This window comes from Triturus cristatus, chromosome 3_1 (assembly GCF_964204655.1).
Source record: "Triturus cristatus chromosome 3_1, aTriCri1.1, whole genome shotgun sequence".
In the NCBI taxonomy this organism is placed as follows: domain Eukaryota; kingdom Metazoa; phylum Chordata; class Amphibia; order Caudata; family Salamandridae; genus Triturus; species Triturus cristatus.
Window position 1 is genome coordinate 905136416 of NC_140583.1, and position 21681 is coordinate 905158096.

The 21681-nt window shown below is 41.0% G+C and overlaps 1 protein-coding gene across 4 annotated transcripts in view; it reads left to right on the forward strand.

Annotated features, from left to right (window-relative positions):
* KCNH7 (potassium voltage-gated channel subfamily H member 7) overlaps nt 1-21681 on the forward strand; it is a 1410086-nt gene that overhangs the window by 1282686 nt on the left and 105719 nt on the right. For all 4 annotated transcript variants that reach the window (XM_085645418.1, XM_085645417.1, XM_085645419.1 and 1 more), the window contains one exon: nt 14855-15060. In XM_085645418.1, coding sequence (XP_085501544.1) covers nt 14855-15060 — 206 coding nt within the window. The remainder of the gene's footprint in view (nt 1-14854; nt 15061-21681) is intronic.

Genomic DNA, 21681 nt, shown 5'->3' on the forward strand with positions numbered 1-21681 from the left:
GATCTCTTTGTTCACTTGATCCAAGTGAATTCTTCTTTCACTCAGTTTGGATACTTGTCATTTTTCACTTCAATTTCTTCAACATCAAACTGTATCAGATCTCCAACGTCAGAATCCTCAGTACTCGACTCTTCTCCAATGTCAGTCAAAAGTACTTTCAGAATTTCACCAGTATCTTCCTCAACCACTTTTCTCAAGACCACTTCCGGATTATCTCGAGTCACTGTTTCTTCTTTTCCTTCTTCAGACAGTGTCACATAAGACCATTCCGGTGATCTGTACTTTTGGTTGGGTCTTTTAACTCTTCTTATTTCTACTGGTTCTTTTGATTTCTTTGATTCTTTTTCTTCAGCTCTCGAAGTTTGGCTTGATACCTCATTCACTTGTTCAGCTTTTGATGAATTTGCTCTTATTACTCTGTATCTCACCCTTTTCACTCTGTTGTTAGGCCAACGATCTCCTCTCACAACCTTTTTCGGCCTCAATTGTTTAACACTCTTTTCTCCAATCGAAGTTCTCTTTCTCAGAACTCGACCTTCTGTTTGTTCATCTTCATCATCTGTTTCAAGTGCCTCTTGTTTCCGTTTCCCAGTAGCTTTTCTTTTCTCCACAGATTTTTCCACCACTGTTTGAGACTTCCCTACTTCTGTCCCTCCTCGGATCTCCGACACGCAATCTTCTTGCTGTCTACTTGTCCCTTCACTTAGCTCCTCATCAATGTTCCCTACACCTCCTCGGGGGTCTTCCGCAATCTGTCCCTCTCTATCTTCTTCTGACCCTGTCTCTTCAAGAATAATCTCAAGTGGTTCTTCAATCTCCTCCTCTTCTGATTCAGGAGTGGGTTCTGTGTGTTTTCTCTTTTCTTTTCTTTTACTCTCACTGCTACTTGAAACTTCAGGCTCTGTAACAGAATTCGATTCTCCCTCTGATACTCGCAGTGAATCTCTTGAAGCTCTCTCTGCTTCTTTTCTCACTGATTCTGTATCTTCAGGATCTTCACCATCACTGGAATCTGACTCTTCATAATACTCTTCACCAGTTCCCTCTCTCGGGCTTGGAACTCTCAGAGTATGACTTGCATGTACCCAGTGCTTCACTCCAGCACACTTTACTGCAGTCGTTGTAGTCAGAATAACTTGTCTCGGCCTTCCCCACCTTGGAATCAAGCAATTTCTTCTTCTGTGCACCTTAATCCTTACCCAGTCACCTGGACTCAGATCATGGGCTTGCTTCTTCTCAAGTGTGGTAGCTTCTTCTCCAATCTGGTGAAACACAGAATGAACTGCGTCAGCCAGGCCTTTACAGTAATCCAAAATCATGTCATCAGTTATTGACACCAACTTATTCACAGGCACGAATGCATGGCGCATAGCACGTCCCATGATTATTTCATGCGGGCTCAAACCAGTAGTTCTATCTGGAGTAGATCTCATTGTCATCAGGACTAGAGGTAACACGTCTGGCCATTTCATGCCAGTGGCTAAACACATTTTTCCAATTCTATTCTTGATTGTGCCATTGATCTGCTCAACCACACCAGAAGCCTCTGGTCGGTATGCACAATGTAGCTTCTGCTGTATTTTCAATGCTTCATAAATTAAACCAATGAGTTCATTTTGAAAGTGTCTACCTCTATCAGACTCAACTGTAACTGGAAACCCGTACCTAGGAATCAACTCCCTCAACAGTAATTTTGCCACTGTTAATCCATCATTTCTTCTAGTCGGGTAAGCTTCCACCCACCTTGAAAATAAACAGACTACCACCAAAACATACCTCAGTCTGTTCACTTGGGGCATTTCAATGAAGTCAATCTGCATTCTTGTAAAAGGACCTCCCTCTCTGCCAATTGTCCCTAGACTTACCACTGTCTTTTTCCCAGTGTTAAATTGCTGACAAATCAAACACCTTTGACAGATGCTCTCCGCAATTGTCCTAAACTTTGCATTATACCAGGTTTGTTTAAAGGACCTTACCATCGCGTCCCTCCCCAGATGTCCCTGGCCATGATACATCCTTGCCATTGACGACAAAATTGAGTTTGGCATTACTGGTCTGCCATCTCTGTAGACCCAAACATGGTCTGTTTCTCTTGGAGCACATCCTGCTTTAACCCAATCTTGTTTCTCTTCCTCTCCTGCCTCATCTTGTAACTGCTTTACTTCATCCCACGTTTCTAGGACATTAGTAAACATCACAGAAAGGAGAGACATTTCCTCCATCCTACTCCGGTTAATAGATTGGTTGGTCTTAGCGCAATACTGCGCCACATCGTTGGCATACCTGTTACCAACAGTGATAAAATCATCTCCTGAACCATGTGCGGCACATTTTACAACCGCTAATTCCTTAGGCAGCTGTATCGCCTCAAGCAATTTTCCAATCAACTCAGCATTCTTTATCGGAGTTCCACCCGATGTCAAGAAACCTCTTTGTAGCCACAGTTGACCAAAGTCATGCACCACTCCAAATCCATACTGACTATCAGTCAATACAGTTGTTCTCAAGTCTTTCCCAATCTCACAAGCTTTTGTCAATGCCACTAGTTCAGCAACTTGCGCAGATTTCACTCCTTTCAATGGTGATGCTTCCATAACCTCTGAAACTTTGCATACTGCATATGCTGCACATAGCACACCATTATCATTTCTCAGGCATGAACCATCCACAAACAACACATGGTCATTCTCAGGTAAGGGAATATCCCTTATGTCTGGTCTCGATTTTGTACAGTACTCAAGCACATCCAAACAATCATGATCATCTTCCATCTTTATACCCACATTTTCAATATCCGGCAAGAGTGTCGCTGGATTTACATTCACACATCTCTCAAGAGTCACATTTGATGCTCCCAGAATCACTTTTTCATACTTAGTCAGCCGACTATGTGACATATGCTGAGTTCTGCTTCTTGTCAAAAGAATTGCCACATTGTGAGGTACGAATACCCTTACAGGATACCCCATTATGATCCCCTCACTCTGTTCCAGGCTTCTGCATGTCGCAGCTACAGCCTTCAGACAACCTGGTAACCCCACGGCTACAGTGTCAAGTGTCGATGAGAAGTATGCAATAGGCCTTCTCAATTGCCCATGTTTCTGGATTAACACTGAAAGTGCACATCCATTTCTCTCACTGCAGTACAGTTCGAATTCTTTTTCATAGTCTGGCATACCCAAAGCTGGAGCCTCACACATTTTAGTTTTGAGCTCCTCAAATGCTGCCAATTGTTCTGCATCCAGATTTAACGGATCTGTCATTTCACTTTTTGTCAATTTAATCAATGGCTTTGCTATCAGGGAAAAATTAATTATCCATTGACGACAATATCCCACCATACCCAGGAACATTCTCACTTCTCTCTGGGTTTTTGGAGCTTTCATTTCTCTGATTATTCTAATCCTGTCAGTAGTCACTTTTCTCAGACCCTTTTCAATATTATGTCCAAGATAATGCACCTCTTTCTTGCAAAATTGCAATTTGGCTGGAGATACCTTTAACCCTCCATCTGCCAGATGATTCAGTAAAGCTATGGTATCCACTTCACAAGCTTCACGTGTCTTTGATGCCACAAGTAGGTCATCAATATACTGTACTAGCACTGAGCTCTCAGGCATGATCAAACTTTCCAACGATTTCTTCAATAACTGATTGAATATCGAAGGACTCTCCGTATACCCCTGTGGGATACGACACCATGCTAAAATACGCTGGGCAAACCTAAATGCAAAAATCGGCTGGCTATCATGATGCAATGGAATTGAAAAGAACGCATGACACAAATCAATCACTGTATACCACTCAGCATCATGTGGAATTTGATACAAAATCACTGATGGATTTGGCACAATGGGACAACATGCCACCACAATCTGATTAATTTTTCTCAGGTCTTGCACTATTCTGAATTTGCCATTGGGCTTTTTCAGTCCCATTATCGGTGAATTACACGGACTACTCAATAGTTCTCTCAGAACTCCCTGCTGAATCATTTTCTCAATTATAGGAGTTATCCCTTCAATTATTTCTGGTGTCATTTTATACTGAGGAATGTTAGGATATGTAATTCCCTCTTTCACTGCAATTTTCACTGGATCTACATTATTCATCAATCCCACATCTTCTCCTGTAAAATCCCAAACTGCTCTTTTCACTGTGTCTCTCAGCACTTGAGGCAAATCCTCCGGATTAAACACAGCAAATGCACCAATTAATTCACTTTCTCTATTTTCTAGAGTCATTCGGTAGAAAGCATCATCATCTGGTGTCTCAAAAGCTATTCCATCTGGTGTACAAAAAATTGTGCAGTTCATTTTACACAATAAGTCCCTACCTAACAGGTTCACTGGACTCGTGTCACAGACAATAAATCTGTGCATGTCTGAAAATTTCCCTATCTGTACTCTTACTGGTTCAGTAAGACGTGTTCTGATCTGTGTATTGGCTACACCAACTACTTGGATTGCTTCATCCGAGAGAGGAAGATTTCTAACATCTGTTGACCTGACAGTTGATCTCGTCGCACCTGTGTCTACCAAAAAAGTAACACTCTCCTCATTTATTTTCCCATCCACAAATGGTCCTGCCTGGTCTATTTCTAGAGTTGCACCAAGTATGCACTCTTCTTCCTCTCCTCGGCACCGTCAATAATCACCTTCAGACTCACTCCCTTCACTCTTTAACAAGTACTGCTGTACTTTGTTAGTACGTCTCGGTTCGTTTACCTGCTCATCATTGAAGAATCCTGAATCCTGATTGTACTTTTGTACCCCTCTATTCTGCGGTAAGGGCGGTTTTGGCTCTTGACTCTGCTGCTGTCTCACAACTTTCTGCTGTTGTTGCTGCTGGTTATTCCCATCATTCTGCACCTGTTGATTTAAGGATTTACCCTCATTATTCACTAATGGTGGATTAGGACATTCAGATCTCCAATGTCCCAGTTGGCCACAGTTGTGACAAGGGAACTTCTTTTTTGCCTCTTCAAGACTTCCCCTTCCTTTTCCCGCAAATCTCGGTCTATTTCCTCCATTATTTCCTGGATTATTTGCCTGTTCCACTAACTGTGCTTCCTGTCTTTCTGCAACTTTCACTTGTGCCCACATTGCTTTCTCTTTCAGCTTTCTTTGTTTTGCTTCAATTTCATCACTGAAATATTTTGCATGTCTCAGAATCTCATCTACTTTTTTACTCTGCCAATCCACTGTGTGTTCACGAATTCTCTCACCAATTTCAGGTCTAAGACCATATACAAACCTGTATACAAAATGACTCAAATCCTTGTCACCCAGGTGTTCATCTCCACTGAATTGTTTAAATGCCAGTATCAGCCTTTCGTAAAAAGCATGAACTGATTCCTTTGCTTCCTGTTGTGTTCGATCTATCTTAACCCAGTCTGTCTCCTTTGGAGGAACTTTACTCTTCAGGTATACCATCACCTGATCATACTTCCTCATCACTTCTGGATCTGGTGCCCCTGTTCTTGAGTCTCTTGGATATTCCTCAGTAGGCCAACTCACAACTATTTTACACTCAGTCCACAAGTCTGCTGGAACAATTATATCAAACAGACTATTCAGGTCAACCCACAGCACTTTTGACAATTTCACAAACCTATCTACCTGCCTATACCACTCGACGGGCTTTTCTCTCAATCGAGGGAAATCATTCGTAAATGATAAAATATCCTGTCTGGTCCATGGAACATGTACATATCCTCCTCCAGGTATTTCTCTCATCGGATAATTCTCCACTGGTTTCTCTTTTTCTCTCACTGGAAATGCTGAATAAGTTGTTCTATCCTCAGATTCCTCTCTTTTCTTATACCACCTATCCTTCCACTTTTCTACATCACCCCATCTACGCAATAATGCCACCATTTCTTTAATCTGTCCTGTTCTACCCGAAGTATTCAAATTTTCAATGTCTTTCTCAGTGAAATCCATCCTGTACGTTTTCTGCAAAGCCTTTACTCTATCAATGTCAACTCCTTGCTCATTTGCTATCGCTCTTAGTCTATCATGAGTATTTCTTGCTCTCCATGTTATGCTCTTGCACATAAACATTAATTCACCATCATGATGACTCTTCAGGATTTCTGTTGGAACTGTTCCTGTCACAAGCTCTTCTAATTCTATACGTAACTTAACCACATCAATAACTTGTGAATCTTTATCCTTTTTCTGTAGAACCTTCATCCAATCATTTAAATCGTCAACTGTTATTTCTGCAGTTTTTCTTACTGGAACCACTTTTTTCTGCGGTTCTAAAATCGGCATCCCTGAACAACTAGGTTCACTGACATCCAATAATTCACTACATGTGTCATGTCTGGTTTGTCTCAGGTCACTTTTCCCTGTCCTTTTCTCTGAATCTCCTGAAGGACCAACTGAATTTGTCGATTCATTTGCAATATATGGAATTACCAGTCCATTCTCACCTGCTCTCTGTTTGTCAAACACAGGCATAACTGGACCTATTGTTACAGGCACCGTAACAGCTTCCAGATTCTTCGTTAACTCTCTAATCTTCTCAGCTAATTCTGTTGTTGTTTTTGCTAATTTTCTAGCATTTTCCTCACTACCTCGATTCTCTCTTTCCCTGAAGGAACTACTATCTCTTGATTCAGGTGTCATTTTTTCTTTCTCAACTGTATCTCTTATTGGAGAAACAACTGGTGTACTCTCATCTGGTTCTGTTCTATATGGAGGTGGTCTCTTGTAAATCATGTCATTTAAGACCTCATCCTCATACTCTCCATATCTTCTCATATCTGACCCAGAAACTCTTTCTGTCGAAGGAGCAGAAGCTTCAACTGTTCTCATTGGATATAATCCCTCTGACATACAAGCATCTCGCCATCTTTTCATTCGATCATGATGTGTTTCACGATCATGTCTCCTCCCAAACATGTATCTGTAATACCCTCCAGACCTTTGCTTTTCTCGGTCATGAACTTCCTCTTCCCATTCCACTAAAGCCTCGAACTGTGTAGGTCTCGGCTTCGGGTCTAAACATAACATCTTTTCCCGTAAGTTTCTCAACACGGCCAAATTAAATGAACCATGTTCTGGAAATGCTAGAACACCATCTTCTTTAGTGTACTTAACCCAGTTCTGCAACCATATACAGGTATGTAATCCATATTTCGCAACCATGAAGGATGCAGGTGTTTTCGCTGGAGGTAACAACTCACCCTCTCTTGTTTTAACCTCTTTATCCTTGCTAAACCACTTTTTAACTTTTCCAAAGAACGTCTTTTTCTTTTTCTCTTCTTGGTAATACATTTTTGCAAGCGCTTATCAAACTCTCTACCCTCTCCGTATTATAAATATACAATACGAGTTTCTCAACCAATAGCAGCGCGACTCACACTAACGCACCAATCCTGGAGCGTCTACGTCACTAGACAGCTTTTCCAATCCCTGCGCGACTCACACTAACGCACCAATCCCAGCGCGAACCCTATTCTGATTCACTATCCAATCAGTGCGCGGACCTTCTGACGTCAACAGTCGCTGCAGTCTCTGTCTCCTGTCTCTGTCACTGGTCTACCCCTCCTTTACAAAACTCTCAGTAGACTTCGTGTGTCAAAATTTCTACAAAATCTATTAGTTACAACATAAAAAACATCTCCATTGTCTGCTTCGCTAACCACAGAATAGTAAAAGAGAGTCTATTTCTCAAGAATCAACAACTTTCATACATCGCATAACTGTTTTCTCTAGGACTTATCCAAAGAGTCTTACAGTCAATAAATGTATATGCATTCACGCACATTCATACGAGAAAAATATAGTACATGCACACAGAATCCTGCTTCTCGAGAACAGCACAACCTGTCTCTATACAGAATTATAACTCAACAACTAAGCAGCTTACCTCTGCCCAGTTCCTCAAACAAGCTCAGAGAATACCTATTATGCCTCCCGCGATAAGCTTTAACGGAAATCCTTACGGATCCCTGGGACTTAAGACCAGAGTTTCATAGATAACCTTCACTATCATACACACTCCTTATATACCAGAAATATCTAATAGTAACATACGACGATGTCACTGATTCCGAACCCAGACGATGTGAACGCGCAACTTCAATTGTCACACGTAATTCCTTACAATCCCGTCTTTCCCGAGAGCAGCATATACACCTTCCTCTGCCCTACTACGGAACTGCTTCCACAGCTTCCAAATTCCAGAAGCACTACATATAACTCAACATTACGACTCCAACATTTAGTATTAGTACATATACCAACAACATCAAAATAAATCAATAATCAATAAGCCAATATACAAGCAATCTTATCTTATCAGATCAAGACAACCATCTATAACCATCCTCTGCTACCAGAGAAATTGATAGAGATCAGGGTACCTAAAATAAACCCACTACCACGGATAGAGTAATTTCACAGTTACACGCACATACATTCATCATACGCTAGGGCCCATTTCACTAACATACGCTCAAATACTCTACCAGCATAAGACCTGTGGGAAGAAAACCCTGCATCTATATCTAGGACGATAGGATCTGATTATAGTGGTTATCCTTAATCATACTCTACACAATCTATACAACAATAATCAAAATGTACCCAATAATTGACAAGAAAGAATATTCAACACCATGTTTTAAAGTTATATTGCTTTATCTAAAATTAGTCAAAGTAAAATCAATCAGAATAAATCATTTCTCATAGTTACCTATTCTAACTAAGTGTCAGAACGGGTCAGGACCAGTCTCTCGGTAAAGTCTCTCTCAGGACCGAGTCCTCAGCATCGAACCTCAGCAACGCGTGAAGGCGGCCAAAGGAGTGGAGAGAGCCCTCCCTAAACTAACAGTTTTTATAATGGAAAATACAATAGAAACACACATAAAGTTGGCAGGATAAACTGTATCACTGAGCAGAACGAGAAGGAAGGGATGTAACTTTGCAACATCTTGAAATCTCCGCTCAGGAAAAGTCACAATACGTAAACCACGGAACAGGAACCAAGAAACAGAAACTATTAAAGTATCCATCTCGTTCATTTCCCTCGGCAACCCGGCTTCAGCACATTGTTCATTTCAGAAGCTCCTTTGTTCACCAAGGACAAATCATTTCTTTTTGGAGATCCTCCAAACTGCTGATGTCCTCATGGAAAGTTTTATAGAAGGACTACGGTCATTTGTCTTCAACCGATTTCCAGCAGGGGTCTCTCTTGCCACATCACAGAAATATTCACTCGAGGCCAGGCTCTCAAATCAGCCAACAAGAATTAGGCCTCCATAGGCCACAATAGACCATCTCAATTTAAAAGAAATAAAAACAACGTTAATACAACATAATGATTAAACAGTGTTAACCCCACTAATACCCATATGTGTATGCATTTATCTAGCTTTGCGACATAAAAAGCATTAATTCAGACAGCGTTTTGTGCTCAAAATAAATAGCACACAGCAACGTTTAAACATGAAAACTTGCACGTTATTGTGAATACATGAACAGCACACATAAGCTAACCCTCATGTAACTTTCTCTTGTGTTAAGACAAACAGTTTGATTAGTGAAACATACTTGCACAAGACAAATAATTAATTGTTAATTATTAATAATTTAATAAAACGCATAGACATGCCAGAGCTTCAAAAGCCCCAGAATTTTCTAAAAGAAAACTCTGCTCCAGCAGTATAATATCCCCCTTTTGCCAGTTTTAATGCTTTATAGTATCCATTATTATGTATCTTACACAAGGCTTTGCCCAGCTTCAGATTATTGGTGCAAAATTACTGGGGCAGTGTGATTTCCAAATTGTCATTTGAGGTTCTAAGGTATTTCAGATATAGGTTAAGGAGCATTTAGGAGATAGTTCAAAAGTTAGATGTCTACGGGAGTGATTGGCCTCTTAACTGGAAAAGAAGTTTCATTTGACGTTTTTATTTTATGCACAGATTTTTGCCAAATGTGTATAGTGGGCATGGACATCTAATTTGCCTCACATTAAAATAAATAAACCCCTTTTTTGTATGGGGTTACCAAGTTTTACCTTCATATGATTTCTTAAGCCCCTGGGAAATTGTGGTTGGTATTTTCCAGAATAAATTCCGCATTGTGAACTTCGGTGGTGTTGTTTATGTCTTCTAACACATTTGAGTTAAAAATCACTAGTGATTTTCTATGTCTGATTCATGATTTTTATCAGGTGGTCTATAACATATATAGTTTTTAGTAACACACTATGTAATAAGACAGTAGACAGCTGTTTCATTCCTCTTTCTCTGACTTGGGTGTGTGATTCAGAAAGGAAAATGTAATGATTGAACAGCTTTTTGGGGAATTTTTGTAATAATATATCATCAAGCTGATGCCACAGAAGTCAATTTTCAATCTTTCTTAGCATTGTTAGTGTGGTTCCAGACCTCAACGCTGTTACTGACCCCAGCCAAATGACCTTGCAGTAGCAAGCTTGTTATCTTAATGATCTCATTTGCATATACTCATCTTTGTACCCTTAACTGTGTAATCCACCTAATGAATCTAACAGTGACCCACAATTTGGAATTTTTGCAGTTTCAGAAAATGTGAGGTTCAAAGAATCCACATATTGTGGTTTGAATGTTAGTTCATAATTTTGACAGTGCAAACATTAAGGCAGAAGGTTCACGGTCGTCAGCCCCTGGGCAGTACAGAAGTAGCCAGTATTTGTGACTGTCTTCTAGCATACAGTTTCCAATTATCAGTGTTGCCTACTTGAAGGATTCAAAGAACCAAATACTGATATAATTTTTAATACATAAACGAAACTTACAAAACAAATGTAGGATCTAATTTTCTGAGCGATTTTCATGTGTAAGTTCACCTTACATGTGCAAAAGAAGTGATTTACTAGTACAAATTCACGTTTGCCATTAACAAAATATAAATTTTCAGGTGAAAATCGATGTATTCCATACGTAATGCTTAATATGACTGCATGGTCCAGAAATAGGCAGGGATGCTGTGGAAACAATGGGCACATCCATACACTCAGATCGTTGAAATTTTAGACCTATTAAGGGCATAAGTACATACATATCTAGAGTAGTAATTGGAAGGAACCACCTAAATATTAGTGAAAATGAAAGGGATGGGTTTCAACTTTGGAAATAATATTTGCCCAACATAAATAATTCAAAACAAATAATTACATATGTGGAACTGCCTGCGCATGCTCATAAAAGACAATTAATTCACTATTCTTTTCCAGGAGTAGCCCTTTAAAACCGGGGCCTGTCACAAGTTTTAAGGAGTGTTTTAGAAGCCGTTGTGAGTTGAATAATTTGTATCTCTGCACCCATGTCGAGAACTACCCTAGGAGTGTAAATGCACTTGTTTTTTCAAGATTCAGCCACAGCAGAGGTATACAAAGGTGATAAGTGAAGAGCAATGTGCCTTTTTCAGACAAAAATCATCAACTAAAATTGCCATTATGTCCGTAAAGTACATACATGATAAAGCGCACACTAGCAGTCAATTGCAAGCTACATGCCATGTTGCATCTTTATTTTAACAAAGAGGCTACTTGATGCCCCATCATTAAGACGTAATGGGAACACAAATGGGACAATGTAACCATCCACAAAATGGCCTATCCTTCACTTGCACCCCATCCAAGCAAAGGACAACAATGACAAACACATGTAAACCGACGGCTGTGGGGGGCTGACATAAATCCCGTTCTCTCTATATCTACTTTTCTCATAATGCCTTTTCGGTAGAATTGATGACATCAGATTTTCCGGGCACATAAAGCTTTCTGTAAACAGGTTAAGAAAGTAAAATACAATTTCTATTGTATGTATCAGAATCAAATGAAAAAAAGCAATTCCTCACCTTCCAGCTAATTGTAATAAGAATATAAAAGGTGGGAGCAACGGAGAAAACACAAAACGGAAACCAGACAAAAAACGAGAGACTCAGTTGAATCATATCAACATAGAGGCTACTCAATGTATAACTCCAGAAAGTATGATCAGATGGGTTTGGACATTTTTCATTAGTATACATTATTTTATAAAGCAATTGTTCTAATGCTTCTTGAGTCCATCACCCACTTTCGCCATTTCTACTGTTCCTAGTTGTTTGATTATTTTAGAATATCTTGCCATGATGAACTACCTTTTACCATGAAAAAATGTTTTTAGCACAAAGTAAAATGAAGAAACTCTTAAAAAAAACCAGGTTCAATTATAGGTTAATTATTGTGATATAGAAGCTGAACTAATTACACTCCATGCAAATGGGCACTACACATATAATATATGGTTTTTGGATCGGAGGCAGGATAGAAAAGCAGAGACCAAGAATGTATGTCATTACATCGCATACCAATACCACGTGTGCCATTACAACGTGGGTATTACTACGCGATGTCAATGACAACGACATGCCATTACATCGCAAACTTTTACCACGGGTATGCTTTTACCACGCATGCCATTACAAGGCAAAGGCATGCGTGGTAAATCTATACTAGTGGTTAAAGTTTTCAAGGTAATTGCCTCTACACTACCCCTGCACAACCCTCCCCCGACCCCCAGTCCTCTCCCTACAATAACACTACACTACCCTGCACAATCCCACCGACACTACCCTAAAACACTACACTACACAAACGCTACAACACTACACTAAACCCTAAAATACTACACTACACAAACACTACAACACAACCCTAAACCCTAAAACACTACACTACACAAACACTACAACACTACCCTAAACCCTAAAACACTACACTACACAAACACTACTACACTAGCCTAAAACCAAAAACACTACACTACACAAACACTACAACACTACCCTAAACCCTAAAACACTACACTACACAAACACTACAACACTACCCCAAACCCTAAAACACTACACTACACAACCACTACTACACTACCCTAAAACCAAAAACACTACACTACCCAAACACTACAACACTACCCTAAAACCTAAAACACTACACAAACACTACAACACTACCCTAAACCCTAAAACACTACACTACACAAACACTACAACACTACCCTAAACCCTAAAATACTACACTACACAAACACTACACAAACACTGTCACCACGTGTATGCTTTTACCACGCATGCCATTACAAGGCAAAGGCATGCATGGTAAATCTATACTAGTGGTTAAAGTTTGCAAGGTAAGTGTCTCTACACTACCTCTGCACAACCCTCTCCCAACCCCCAGTCCTCTCCCTACAATAACACTACACTACCCTGCACAATCCCACCAACACTACCCTAAAACACTACACTACACAAACGCTACAACACTACACTAAACCCTAAAATACTACACTAACACTACAACATTACCCTAAACCCTAAAACACTACACTACACAAACACTGCAACACTACTCTAAAACCAAAAACACTACACTACACAAACACTACAACACTACCCTAAAACCTAAAACACTACACAAACACTACAACACTACCCTAAACCCTAAAACACTACACTACACAAACACTACAACACTACCCTAAGCCCTAAAATACTACACTACACAAACACTGCACAAACACTACAACACTACCCTAAAGCCTACAAAACTACACTGCAACACTACCCTAAACCCTAAAACACTACACTACACAAACACTACAACACTCCCCTAAAACCTAAAACACTACACCAACACTACAACACTACCCTAAACGCTAAAACACTACACTACACAAACACTACAACACTACCCTAAACCCTAAAACACTACACTACACAAACACTACAACACTACACTAAACCCTAAACCACTACACAACACAAACACTACAACACTACCCCTAGCACGACCCCTTACACTACCCAAACACCACTACACTACCCTAAACCCTAAAACACTACGACATTACAGCACTACCCTAAACCACTACCCACACTACTCCCACCCCAAGCACAATCACTCTTACCTCTCTTTCCTCGTGGTTCCTCTCCAGCATCGCCGTCTCTGCTCCAGGTGCCTGCTTCCTGCTTCAAGTCGAGGGGAGGTGCACGTCGGCATTACATCGCATGCGTTGTAACAGCGCATGCGATGTAAAAGCACGCATAGTAATGGCTACACGTTGTTACATCGCATGCGTTGTTACGCTTGCGATGTAATGGCATTGCGGGGAAACAGCTGCGTTGTAATGGCTGTTTCCTGTCCCAACTACCTATATTACCACTAAATGGAATCACTAATTCACCTTCGCTCTCCTGAACAGCACTATTTTCCATTTCCTGTGAGCCATGGTTCTACTTAACTCCTCATCCCTCTGCTCCAATCAAAAAGGCAAAAAGTGCAAAAAAAAAGTCAGTGTGATGGCAACAATATATGTTCTCTTCACCTACACTGAATCGCAGTTCATATAAAGGTACCACACAGGTTTCTGTGTCTCCATGGAAAAACTCGATGTTCCTTCACAGTGTGAAGCAAAATACTAACAAATCGTGTCATAGTACAAAATTATAAAAATCAAGTTGAGTGGGATGATAAATTCCATTGGCATTCGTGTACAGGCTGCATCCGATAGTGATGTGCAGGTTATGAACTGGAATCCTGGTAAGTCGGAATCAGCTTTTCATCCATCCGTGGTCGTTAAATTATGTACCATTAAATTGGCTACTAGTATGCATTGTATCTACATCACTTACAAGTAACATAAGCTCTTAATGAAGCTGCAAGTAAAGAGATCGTCATTATTTACATTTGAACAAAACTCTGTTAAAGAATAAATGACCGTGTCCATTACAAATGTGCAGAATTCTCTATCATAGGTAATATGAAGCATGTCTTGTTATAATTTACTTGATGGTCTTCTTTTTAGGAAAAAATGACATTTTTGGAGAGATGGTACATCTTTATGCAAAACCTGGGAAATCAAATGCAGATGTAAGAGCACTAACCTATTGCGACCTTCACAAGATTCAACGAGAAGACCTGTTGGAAGTTTTGGATATGTATCCTGAATTTGCAGACCAGTTTCTTACAAATCTAGAACTTACTTTTAATCTGAGGGATGAACGTTCCAAGGTAATCATTTTTCAGTTGTATCCAATTTCAGTTTTTTTTTATTTTGTTTTTTTACAACTAGGACCAGTTGATGCAAAATATGTTGTCAAAAGAAATGCAGAAATGCACAAAAAGGTGGCACCGTGTAAAAAAATCCTGAAAATAAAGCAAGAGAAATAGCTATGGAGACACAGATTTAATGTACTGGCACTTCAAGGTATTGTCATTGTCAAACCGTTCACTCATAGATGTCTTGAGAGTAGTGCTTAATTTGAGCCGGTGGTTTCCGGTGCTTGGCACCGGCACTTAATTGTCAACCCTGGCACATATGACAGTGTGCCACATGGTGGCACTACTTTTGTCTTATTTAGATATAAGCATAACAACAGATGTTTATTCATTTAAAATACACTACAACGACTAATGTCTGCCAACCAAGCCACTCTTATAGCTTAGGGACCTGGAATAGTCTTAACTGTCACACTTGTAGGAGTGTGATGGTTAGTAGCTGTGTTGGTGCTGTCATTGGCAGCGCTGGCAGGGGCCATGGGTGGCTCAAGCTGCAGTGGCCTCCTGAAGAGGACCCTGGCACCTACTTTCTTACAAATTAAGCACTGCTTGAGAGAACAGAGGAGAACCAATTCTATGCAGGAGGCAGTTTATTACATACAATATGCATAGGTAGTCAATTCACACCTTTGGGTAGCTAGTTATGTTAAAAGCATCAGCAATAATTAGGGAGCCCTGTTTCTTTAAAAGTCATATTTAGCCTTATTTATCGAAGAGCGTGCATCAGCAGCACAGTGTGCGTCTGGATCCTGTGTGAATCACATGCCCACCGGCTCTGCGCTTCTCAGAAATTACAGGAAAATGCATCTTCACCTGCATAGCATACTCAGGGCAAAAGCAGCAGGCAGTCATGGAGCGGTAGATAAGGATGACCTATGAGTGTGTGTCGGGGTTTCCTAGACCAGACATAATCTCACAAGGGCCCTGAGAGACGCATTAGCGGCTGGCTGCTCAAGTACACATCCAGTTAGAGTGCCCTCTACTACACTGACACGGTGAGCGCCTTTTTAACTGCTGCCTAGGGTGCAAACTAAGGGTGTGCTTTATAACAATCATTCGTTTCCTACTAAATGTAGAACAAATATCTGAACTTTTGGGAAGTCACAAAAAGTTTTGCTGTCGCAGATTCCCAGGAGTATTCCAGGATAATATTAGAGAAATGTCTCACATGAGTACAACTGCACTTTGTAACCTTTCCTTTCTCTGCAGCGAAAACAATTTCCCCAGTAGAAATCCCACATCCTAAAAACCCACCAAATGTAGGGATTTTTTTTCGATTTCTACGATTGAAATAGATTTACTCCTGCCCTTGATTCCAGAGTGCGCATTGGCTGAAATACACTTTGTAAGTACCTATAAGCAAGAACATGTATGGTTTCTTCAAAACTTTCTGGCCTTTGCCATGCTTGAACACCCCTTCCGTGGCCCAGGATGAACCTTTACTCAGTTGAAAAAGAAAAGGTGAGTAAATTATTTATATTTTTAGAATGCTGGTAAAAGCCCTCCAAACTGTTTTAAATCAATGTAATTTTTCTGGATGGATCTTTTTGAGAAAATACGGTGTGAATCAATTACATTTTTTTTAAATGCCATTGAGGACATCATTGATTTGTATCATTATGCAAACTGACCAAGCAAAGCTGTATGGATAAATATGCTGTGCGAGATTGGGATTGGTGGTTCCACCTTGTCAATAAGCTGTGTCTAGGCCCCAATTGCTGCAACCTGTCCTTGTACTTCAGACCCTCAAGCTAGGAACAAATACCCCGTTTTATCACTTAACTCTCAGGGTAGCTCGACAGACAAGTCCGAGGCTAATATAGTAGGCGAGGGGGTGTGGGCTAGGAACTCAGGGGCAGATTTACAAGCCCCTTGCACCACTTTTGCGTCACTTTTAACATGGGAAAAGTGACGTAAAAGTGGCGCAATGGGCTTGTAAATCTGCCCCTCAGTCCTCAGCAACACAACAAATACCACTTGATAAATTTAAATTGAGGCATTGCTTCTTGTACAAAAAAACAAAGCACTTTAATACACTCAATGCTAAATACTACGCATAATAGTTCAAATAGTTCAAGTACGTACTTCCCTTCCGGAAACAGCTAAAAACCTTCCTTTTTAGGGAAGCATTAGACACAAACTAATATTTCTCAGTACCATGGAGACCACCCCACCCGGATGCTGTTTTTCTTCTTCCAAAGCGCTAAGAGACCTGTCGATGTACATGCGCTATACAAGAATACAATAACATAACATAACATAACAGAGGGGGAAAACCAATAAGAACATACTTTCAACATCCTTGCAAAGTAAAGGGGGCCTACAGTAAGGTATGGGCACAACAGTGGAATCAATCTCTAATTGCACACAAGAGACTTTACTGTAGAGGCAACTTTAGCAGTCTGCATGCCAGTAAACCCTAACTCACTAAAACCACAATATTCCTCCTACCTGCCTATAACAAATTATTAGGTATGCAATATTAAAATGTCCAGGCATCTGGCTTCGTCACAGGGTGTCACCATACATTTAAATTTTTTTATTTATTTGTATTTTTTTATTTTGGGAGTTTTATATAGTGCTGGCACGACCCATGGAGTATCAGAGCGCTTTACAGCAGCGTATACGACAGAGTCATAAACAGTTAACAGTACATTAATAAACAGAGATTCTAGATAGACTTCAATTCAATAACGTGGCAAAAGTTCAGTTCAGTCAGAGTGAAGGAGTTCGGTTGAGGAATCGAGGTAAAATAGAGCAGCCATTTTAAGAGGGCTAGAGATGACGGTTGAGGAGAAATTCTAGTAATTGTCTCTTGAAGCCCATGAAGGAGGGGTTGGCTCTGATATATATTGGGAGAGAGTTCCAGATTTTAGGGGCATTGCCTGAGAAAGAGCGTTAGAGGGTTTTTTGTTTGTGTCTTTTGGGGGGGATGAGAAGGAGCTTATTGGAGCTTCTTAGGTTTCTCGATTGTCCTGCTTTTGTGAGTTTGGCTTCGAGGTAATCTCGTTTGCCAGTGTTTAGGGCTTTGTGGGTGAGACAGGTCATTTTGAAACAGCACTGCTCTTCGATTGGAAGCCACTTTAAGTTCTGCAGCATGGGGGAGATGTTGTCGCGTTTCTTAGCTCCTGTGACCATTCTTGCTGCTGAATTTAGAGTGGCTGTCATGGTGCTACATGTGCTTTGGGTGCTCCAGTGAGTGTGGTGTAGGAAGGTGGAATCTGACTACATGGTTGCCCCCACTTTGTTTCTGGTGTTTTGATGGTTTTTGACTTCGTTTGGCTGGGAACCTGCTATTCATGTCCCCAGCCTGCATCCAGGCATCTGCTTTCTCTTACAAATGGATTCCTAGTACCTTAGGTACATCACAGATAGGATTCTGAGGTGCCCTTATAAGTCCCTAGTATATGGTATATTATGTACCCAGGGAATAGGTATCTCAGAGGCCTACCAGGGGCTGAAACATGTATTATGCCACCCCTGGAAAGCCCTCCAAAATGACACCACAGGTCTGCTACTGCAGCCTGGGTAAGGTGGTGCATGCACCCCTTACTGAGATATAGGTTCACTATATCTCACCTATCACTGCACATAGAAACCTATCAGTCACCCCTATGGCAGGTCTTATCAATCCTGAAGGCAGGGCGCTTGGTTATATGTGAGAGGGTGCACATTCATGAGCTGAGCCCCTCTACAGCCTTTGGAATTTCTTCTCCGGGGTTGTCAGTAGTGCAGCCTGACCATATACTCTTAAGTGCATTATATCTAAAACGGTTAAGGCTAACTTTGGACTGACTGCACGGAAACATGTTGTGTTTGGTGTAAAACACCTTGGAATCATACCCTCACATCAATTCCTGATGTGAGAATATGATCCCACCCTTCTAGAGGGAGAGACATGGCAGCACCGGTATACCCGGTACCAACTTAACAGAACCCTGGCATCACAAAATGGATGCTGCAGCCACAGACACGGGTCTGGCCTCCTGCTGCTGAACGAAACTCCGGCATGGGAGGCCTGGACAATAGGCTTCCTGTCACAGGGAGGTGTAATCACCTCCCAGACAGGCTTATGTGTATTGGGGCTGGGTGGGAGCACTCTCATAGTGCTTTGAAGTCCTGCACTGGGGGGCACATTTGGTGTCCCTGTGCAGGCTCTAGGCCATGTATCTAGTTAAGTCGTGGCTCTTATACCACTATTTTAGTATATGGTTTGGCTCGCCCCTGGGCCTAACGTGTATTTGTGCTATTTTACTGTAGTATTTGAAGCGTAACTTATGTGTTTGGACCTCTAGCCTCATAAAGAGACTAGTAGGGTGTGTTTAGAAATAAATACATATATTTTATATATATACGTGGTGTGGTTGCCTTTCGTTTAGCCATTCAAGAGATTATAGACTGGTAAAATAAGATGCTTTACATTCCTTCAAAACTTAGCCTGCAGAGTGCTCCATAGCTACCACTAAGATAGCGTTCAATAAAGGTTGTCTTTAACCTATCATCAATAAGGGGTTGTTTGGACTGGTACAGGGTGCCCACTTTAACTAGTGGACAGCATATACCAGGCCAACTTCTCACATGTGGCATTACCATAGTCTAGTCTGGACAGAACTGGAGCTTGAGTTGCTGTATTTAAGTCATTAGGTGGTAGGAAAGGCTTGATTTTGTTGATGAATTTTAGGCTGTAGCAGGCTCTCTCTGCAGTGGAGCTTATGTGAGAGCTCATGTTTAGTTTAGAGTCCAGAGAGATCCCCAGAGATTTAGCTGAGTCAGATAGAGTAAACTTGCAGTTTAGGGAGTATAGGTTATTTCTCCATTCTTGGATCTGTGTGCCGTGGTTGTGATTGGAGAAGGCCAGAATTTCATTTTTTTCATGGTTGAGTTTGAGGTGGTTGAGTGATAGCCAGTTCTGAAATTTTAAAAGTGTGGAATTAAGTCGTTGAATGTCGTTAAGAGAGGATATATCTAGGTAAAGCTGGGTGTCGTTGGCATATAGGTGGTACAAGATATTTGCTTGTTTTAGAATGGTAGTGAGGGGTTCCATGTAAATGTTGAAGAGTGTGGGAGAAAGGACTGAGCCTTGTGGGACACCTCAGGTTATGGAAGAGATGTCAGACATCAAGTTGTTGATTTTAATGAGTTGGGAACGGTTAAGTAGAAATGAAGAAAACAATTTCAGAACAGTGCCATCAGCTCTGATATGTTTCTGTAGGGCATCTAGAAGTAACTTGTGATCAACCATACCGAAAGCCGCCGAGAGGTCAGGGAGGACAAGCAGACAGCATCTGTTTGAGTCTAGGGAATTGTGAATGTCATCTGTTATACTCAGTATAGCTGTTTCAGTGCTGCATCCCTACCTGAAATCAGACTGGTGTGATTCAAGTAGTTTGTTGGAGTTCCAGGTGTTGGTTGAGTTGGGAGAGAACACATTTCCCAAGGATTTTTGCTAGGAATGGAAGGTTGGTGATAGGTCTAAAGTTCGTGGGATTGCCCTGGTCTGCATCAGGTTTTTTTTTAGCATAGGAGTGACTTGGCCTTGTTTGGGGCAGTCGGGTATCAGCCCATTGCTCAAGGAGCTTTTAATGATCTTGATCCATAGAGGGGTTAAGGTGAGATTGAGGTTTTTAGGCAGGGTGGAAGGTAGTGGATCTGCATAGTGGGGGGAGGGTTTGGAATTGCAATCACCATGGAGATGCCCTCTTCTGTGAGGGGTTTGAAGACTTTCCAGGTGGAGGGTCTTGGGTATTGGTTTATTTTGGTGGTTAAAGAGGGAGGAGTCTCAGTTTGGGGATCATGGAGTGAACTAGGGTTGGGTTTATCTCCGTTTTGGGCGAAGAGTCGTGGGGTTGAGTCTGTGGGTGATAGTCTAAGTAGAGCTCGATTTTGAGAATTTTCTCATAGAAGAATTTGCCTAGGTTGTCACATTATAGTTTTGAGGCAAGCAGATTTTCTTTGGCAGGTTTGGAGGTTTGATTTCAGATAATGTTGAAGAGCTCTTTGGGGTGGTTTTTGGCTTTGTGTAGGGCACTCTGGAAGATGGTGGCTTTCTCTTTGATGTGTTTTTTGTAGTTCTTGCATTCTTTTCTGAGTTGGAGGAGGTTGGTTGGGGATAGGTTTGTTCTCCAGAGTCTTTCAGCACCTCTGAGTTGTCTTCTTTCAGAGTTGAAGTGTTTGTTGAACAATGGTTGTCTCTGACCTAGGGTAGTGAGATCATCCGTATTGAGATTGTCTGTGTTAGGTGGGAGTAGGGATGATATTTTCTCTTCCAAGTCAGGGAGAGGGATATGATTGAGGTTTTTGCACCAACGATGGGAAATCCAGGCTTGGTTAGGTGGCGGAGCAGCTTGGTTAATGTTAAATAGAATGATGTTGTGTTCTGACCAGTAAATTGGGAGAATGTTGTTGATAATTATTATTTTGTTTTTGGCTTAGATGGCATCTAAGGTAGAGCCTTTGTTGTGGGCTTGTCCCTTGCAGTGTTGAGTGAGATCCTTACTGAGGAGGAGTTTGTTTAGTGACTATATTAATGTGTCCTTCTCGTTGTTCCAGTGGAGATTGAAGTCACCTAGGATA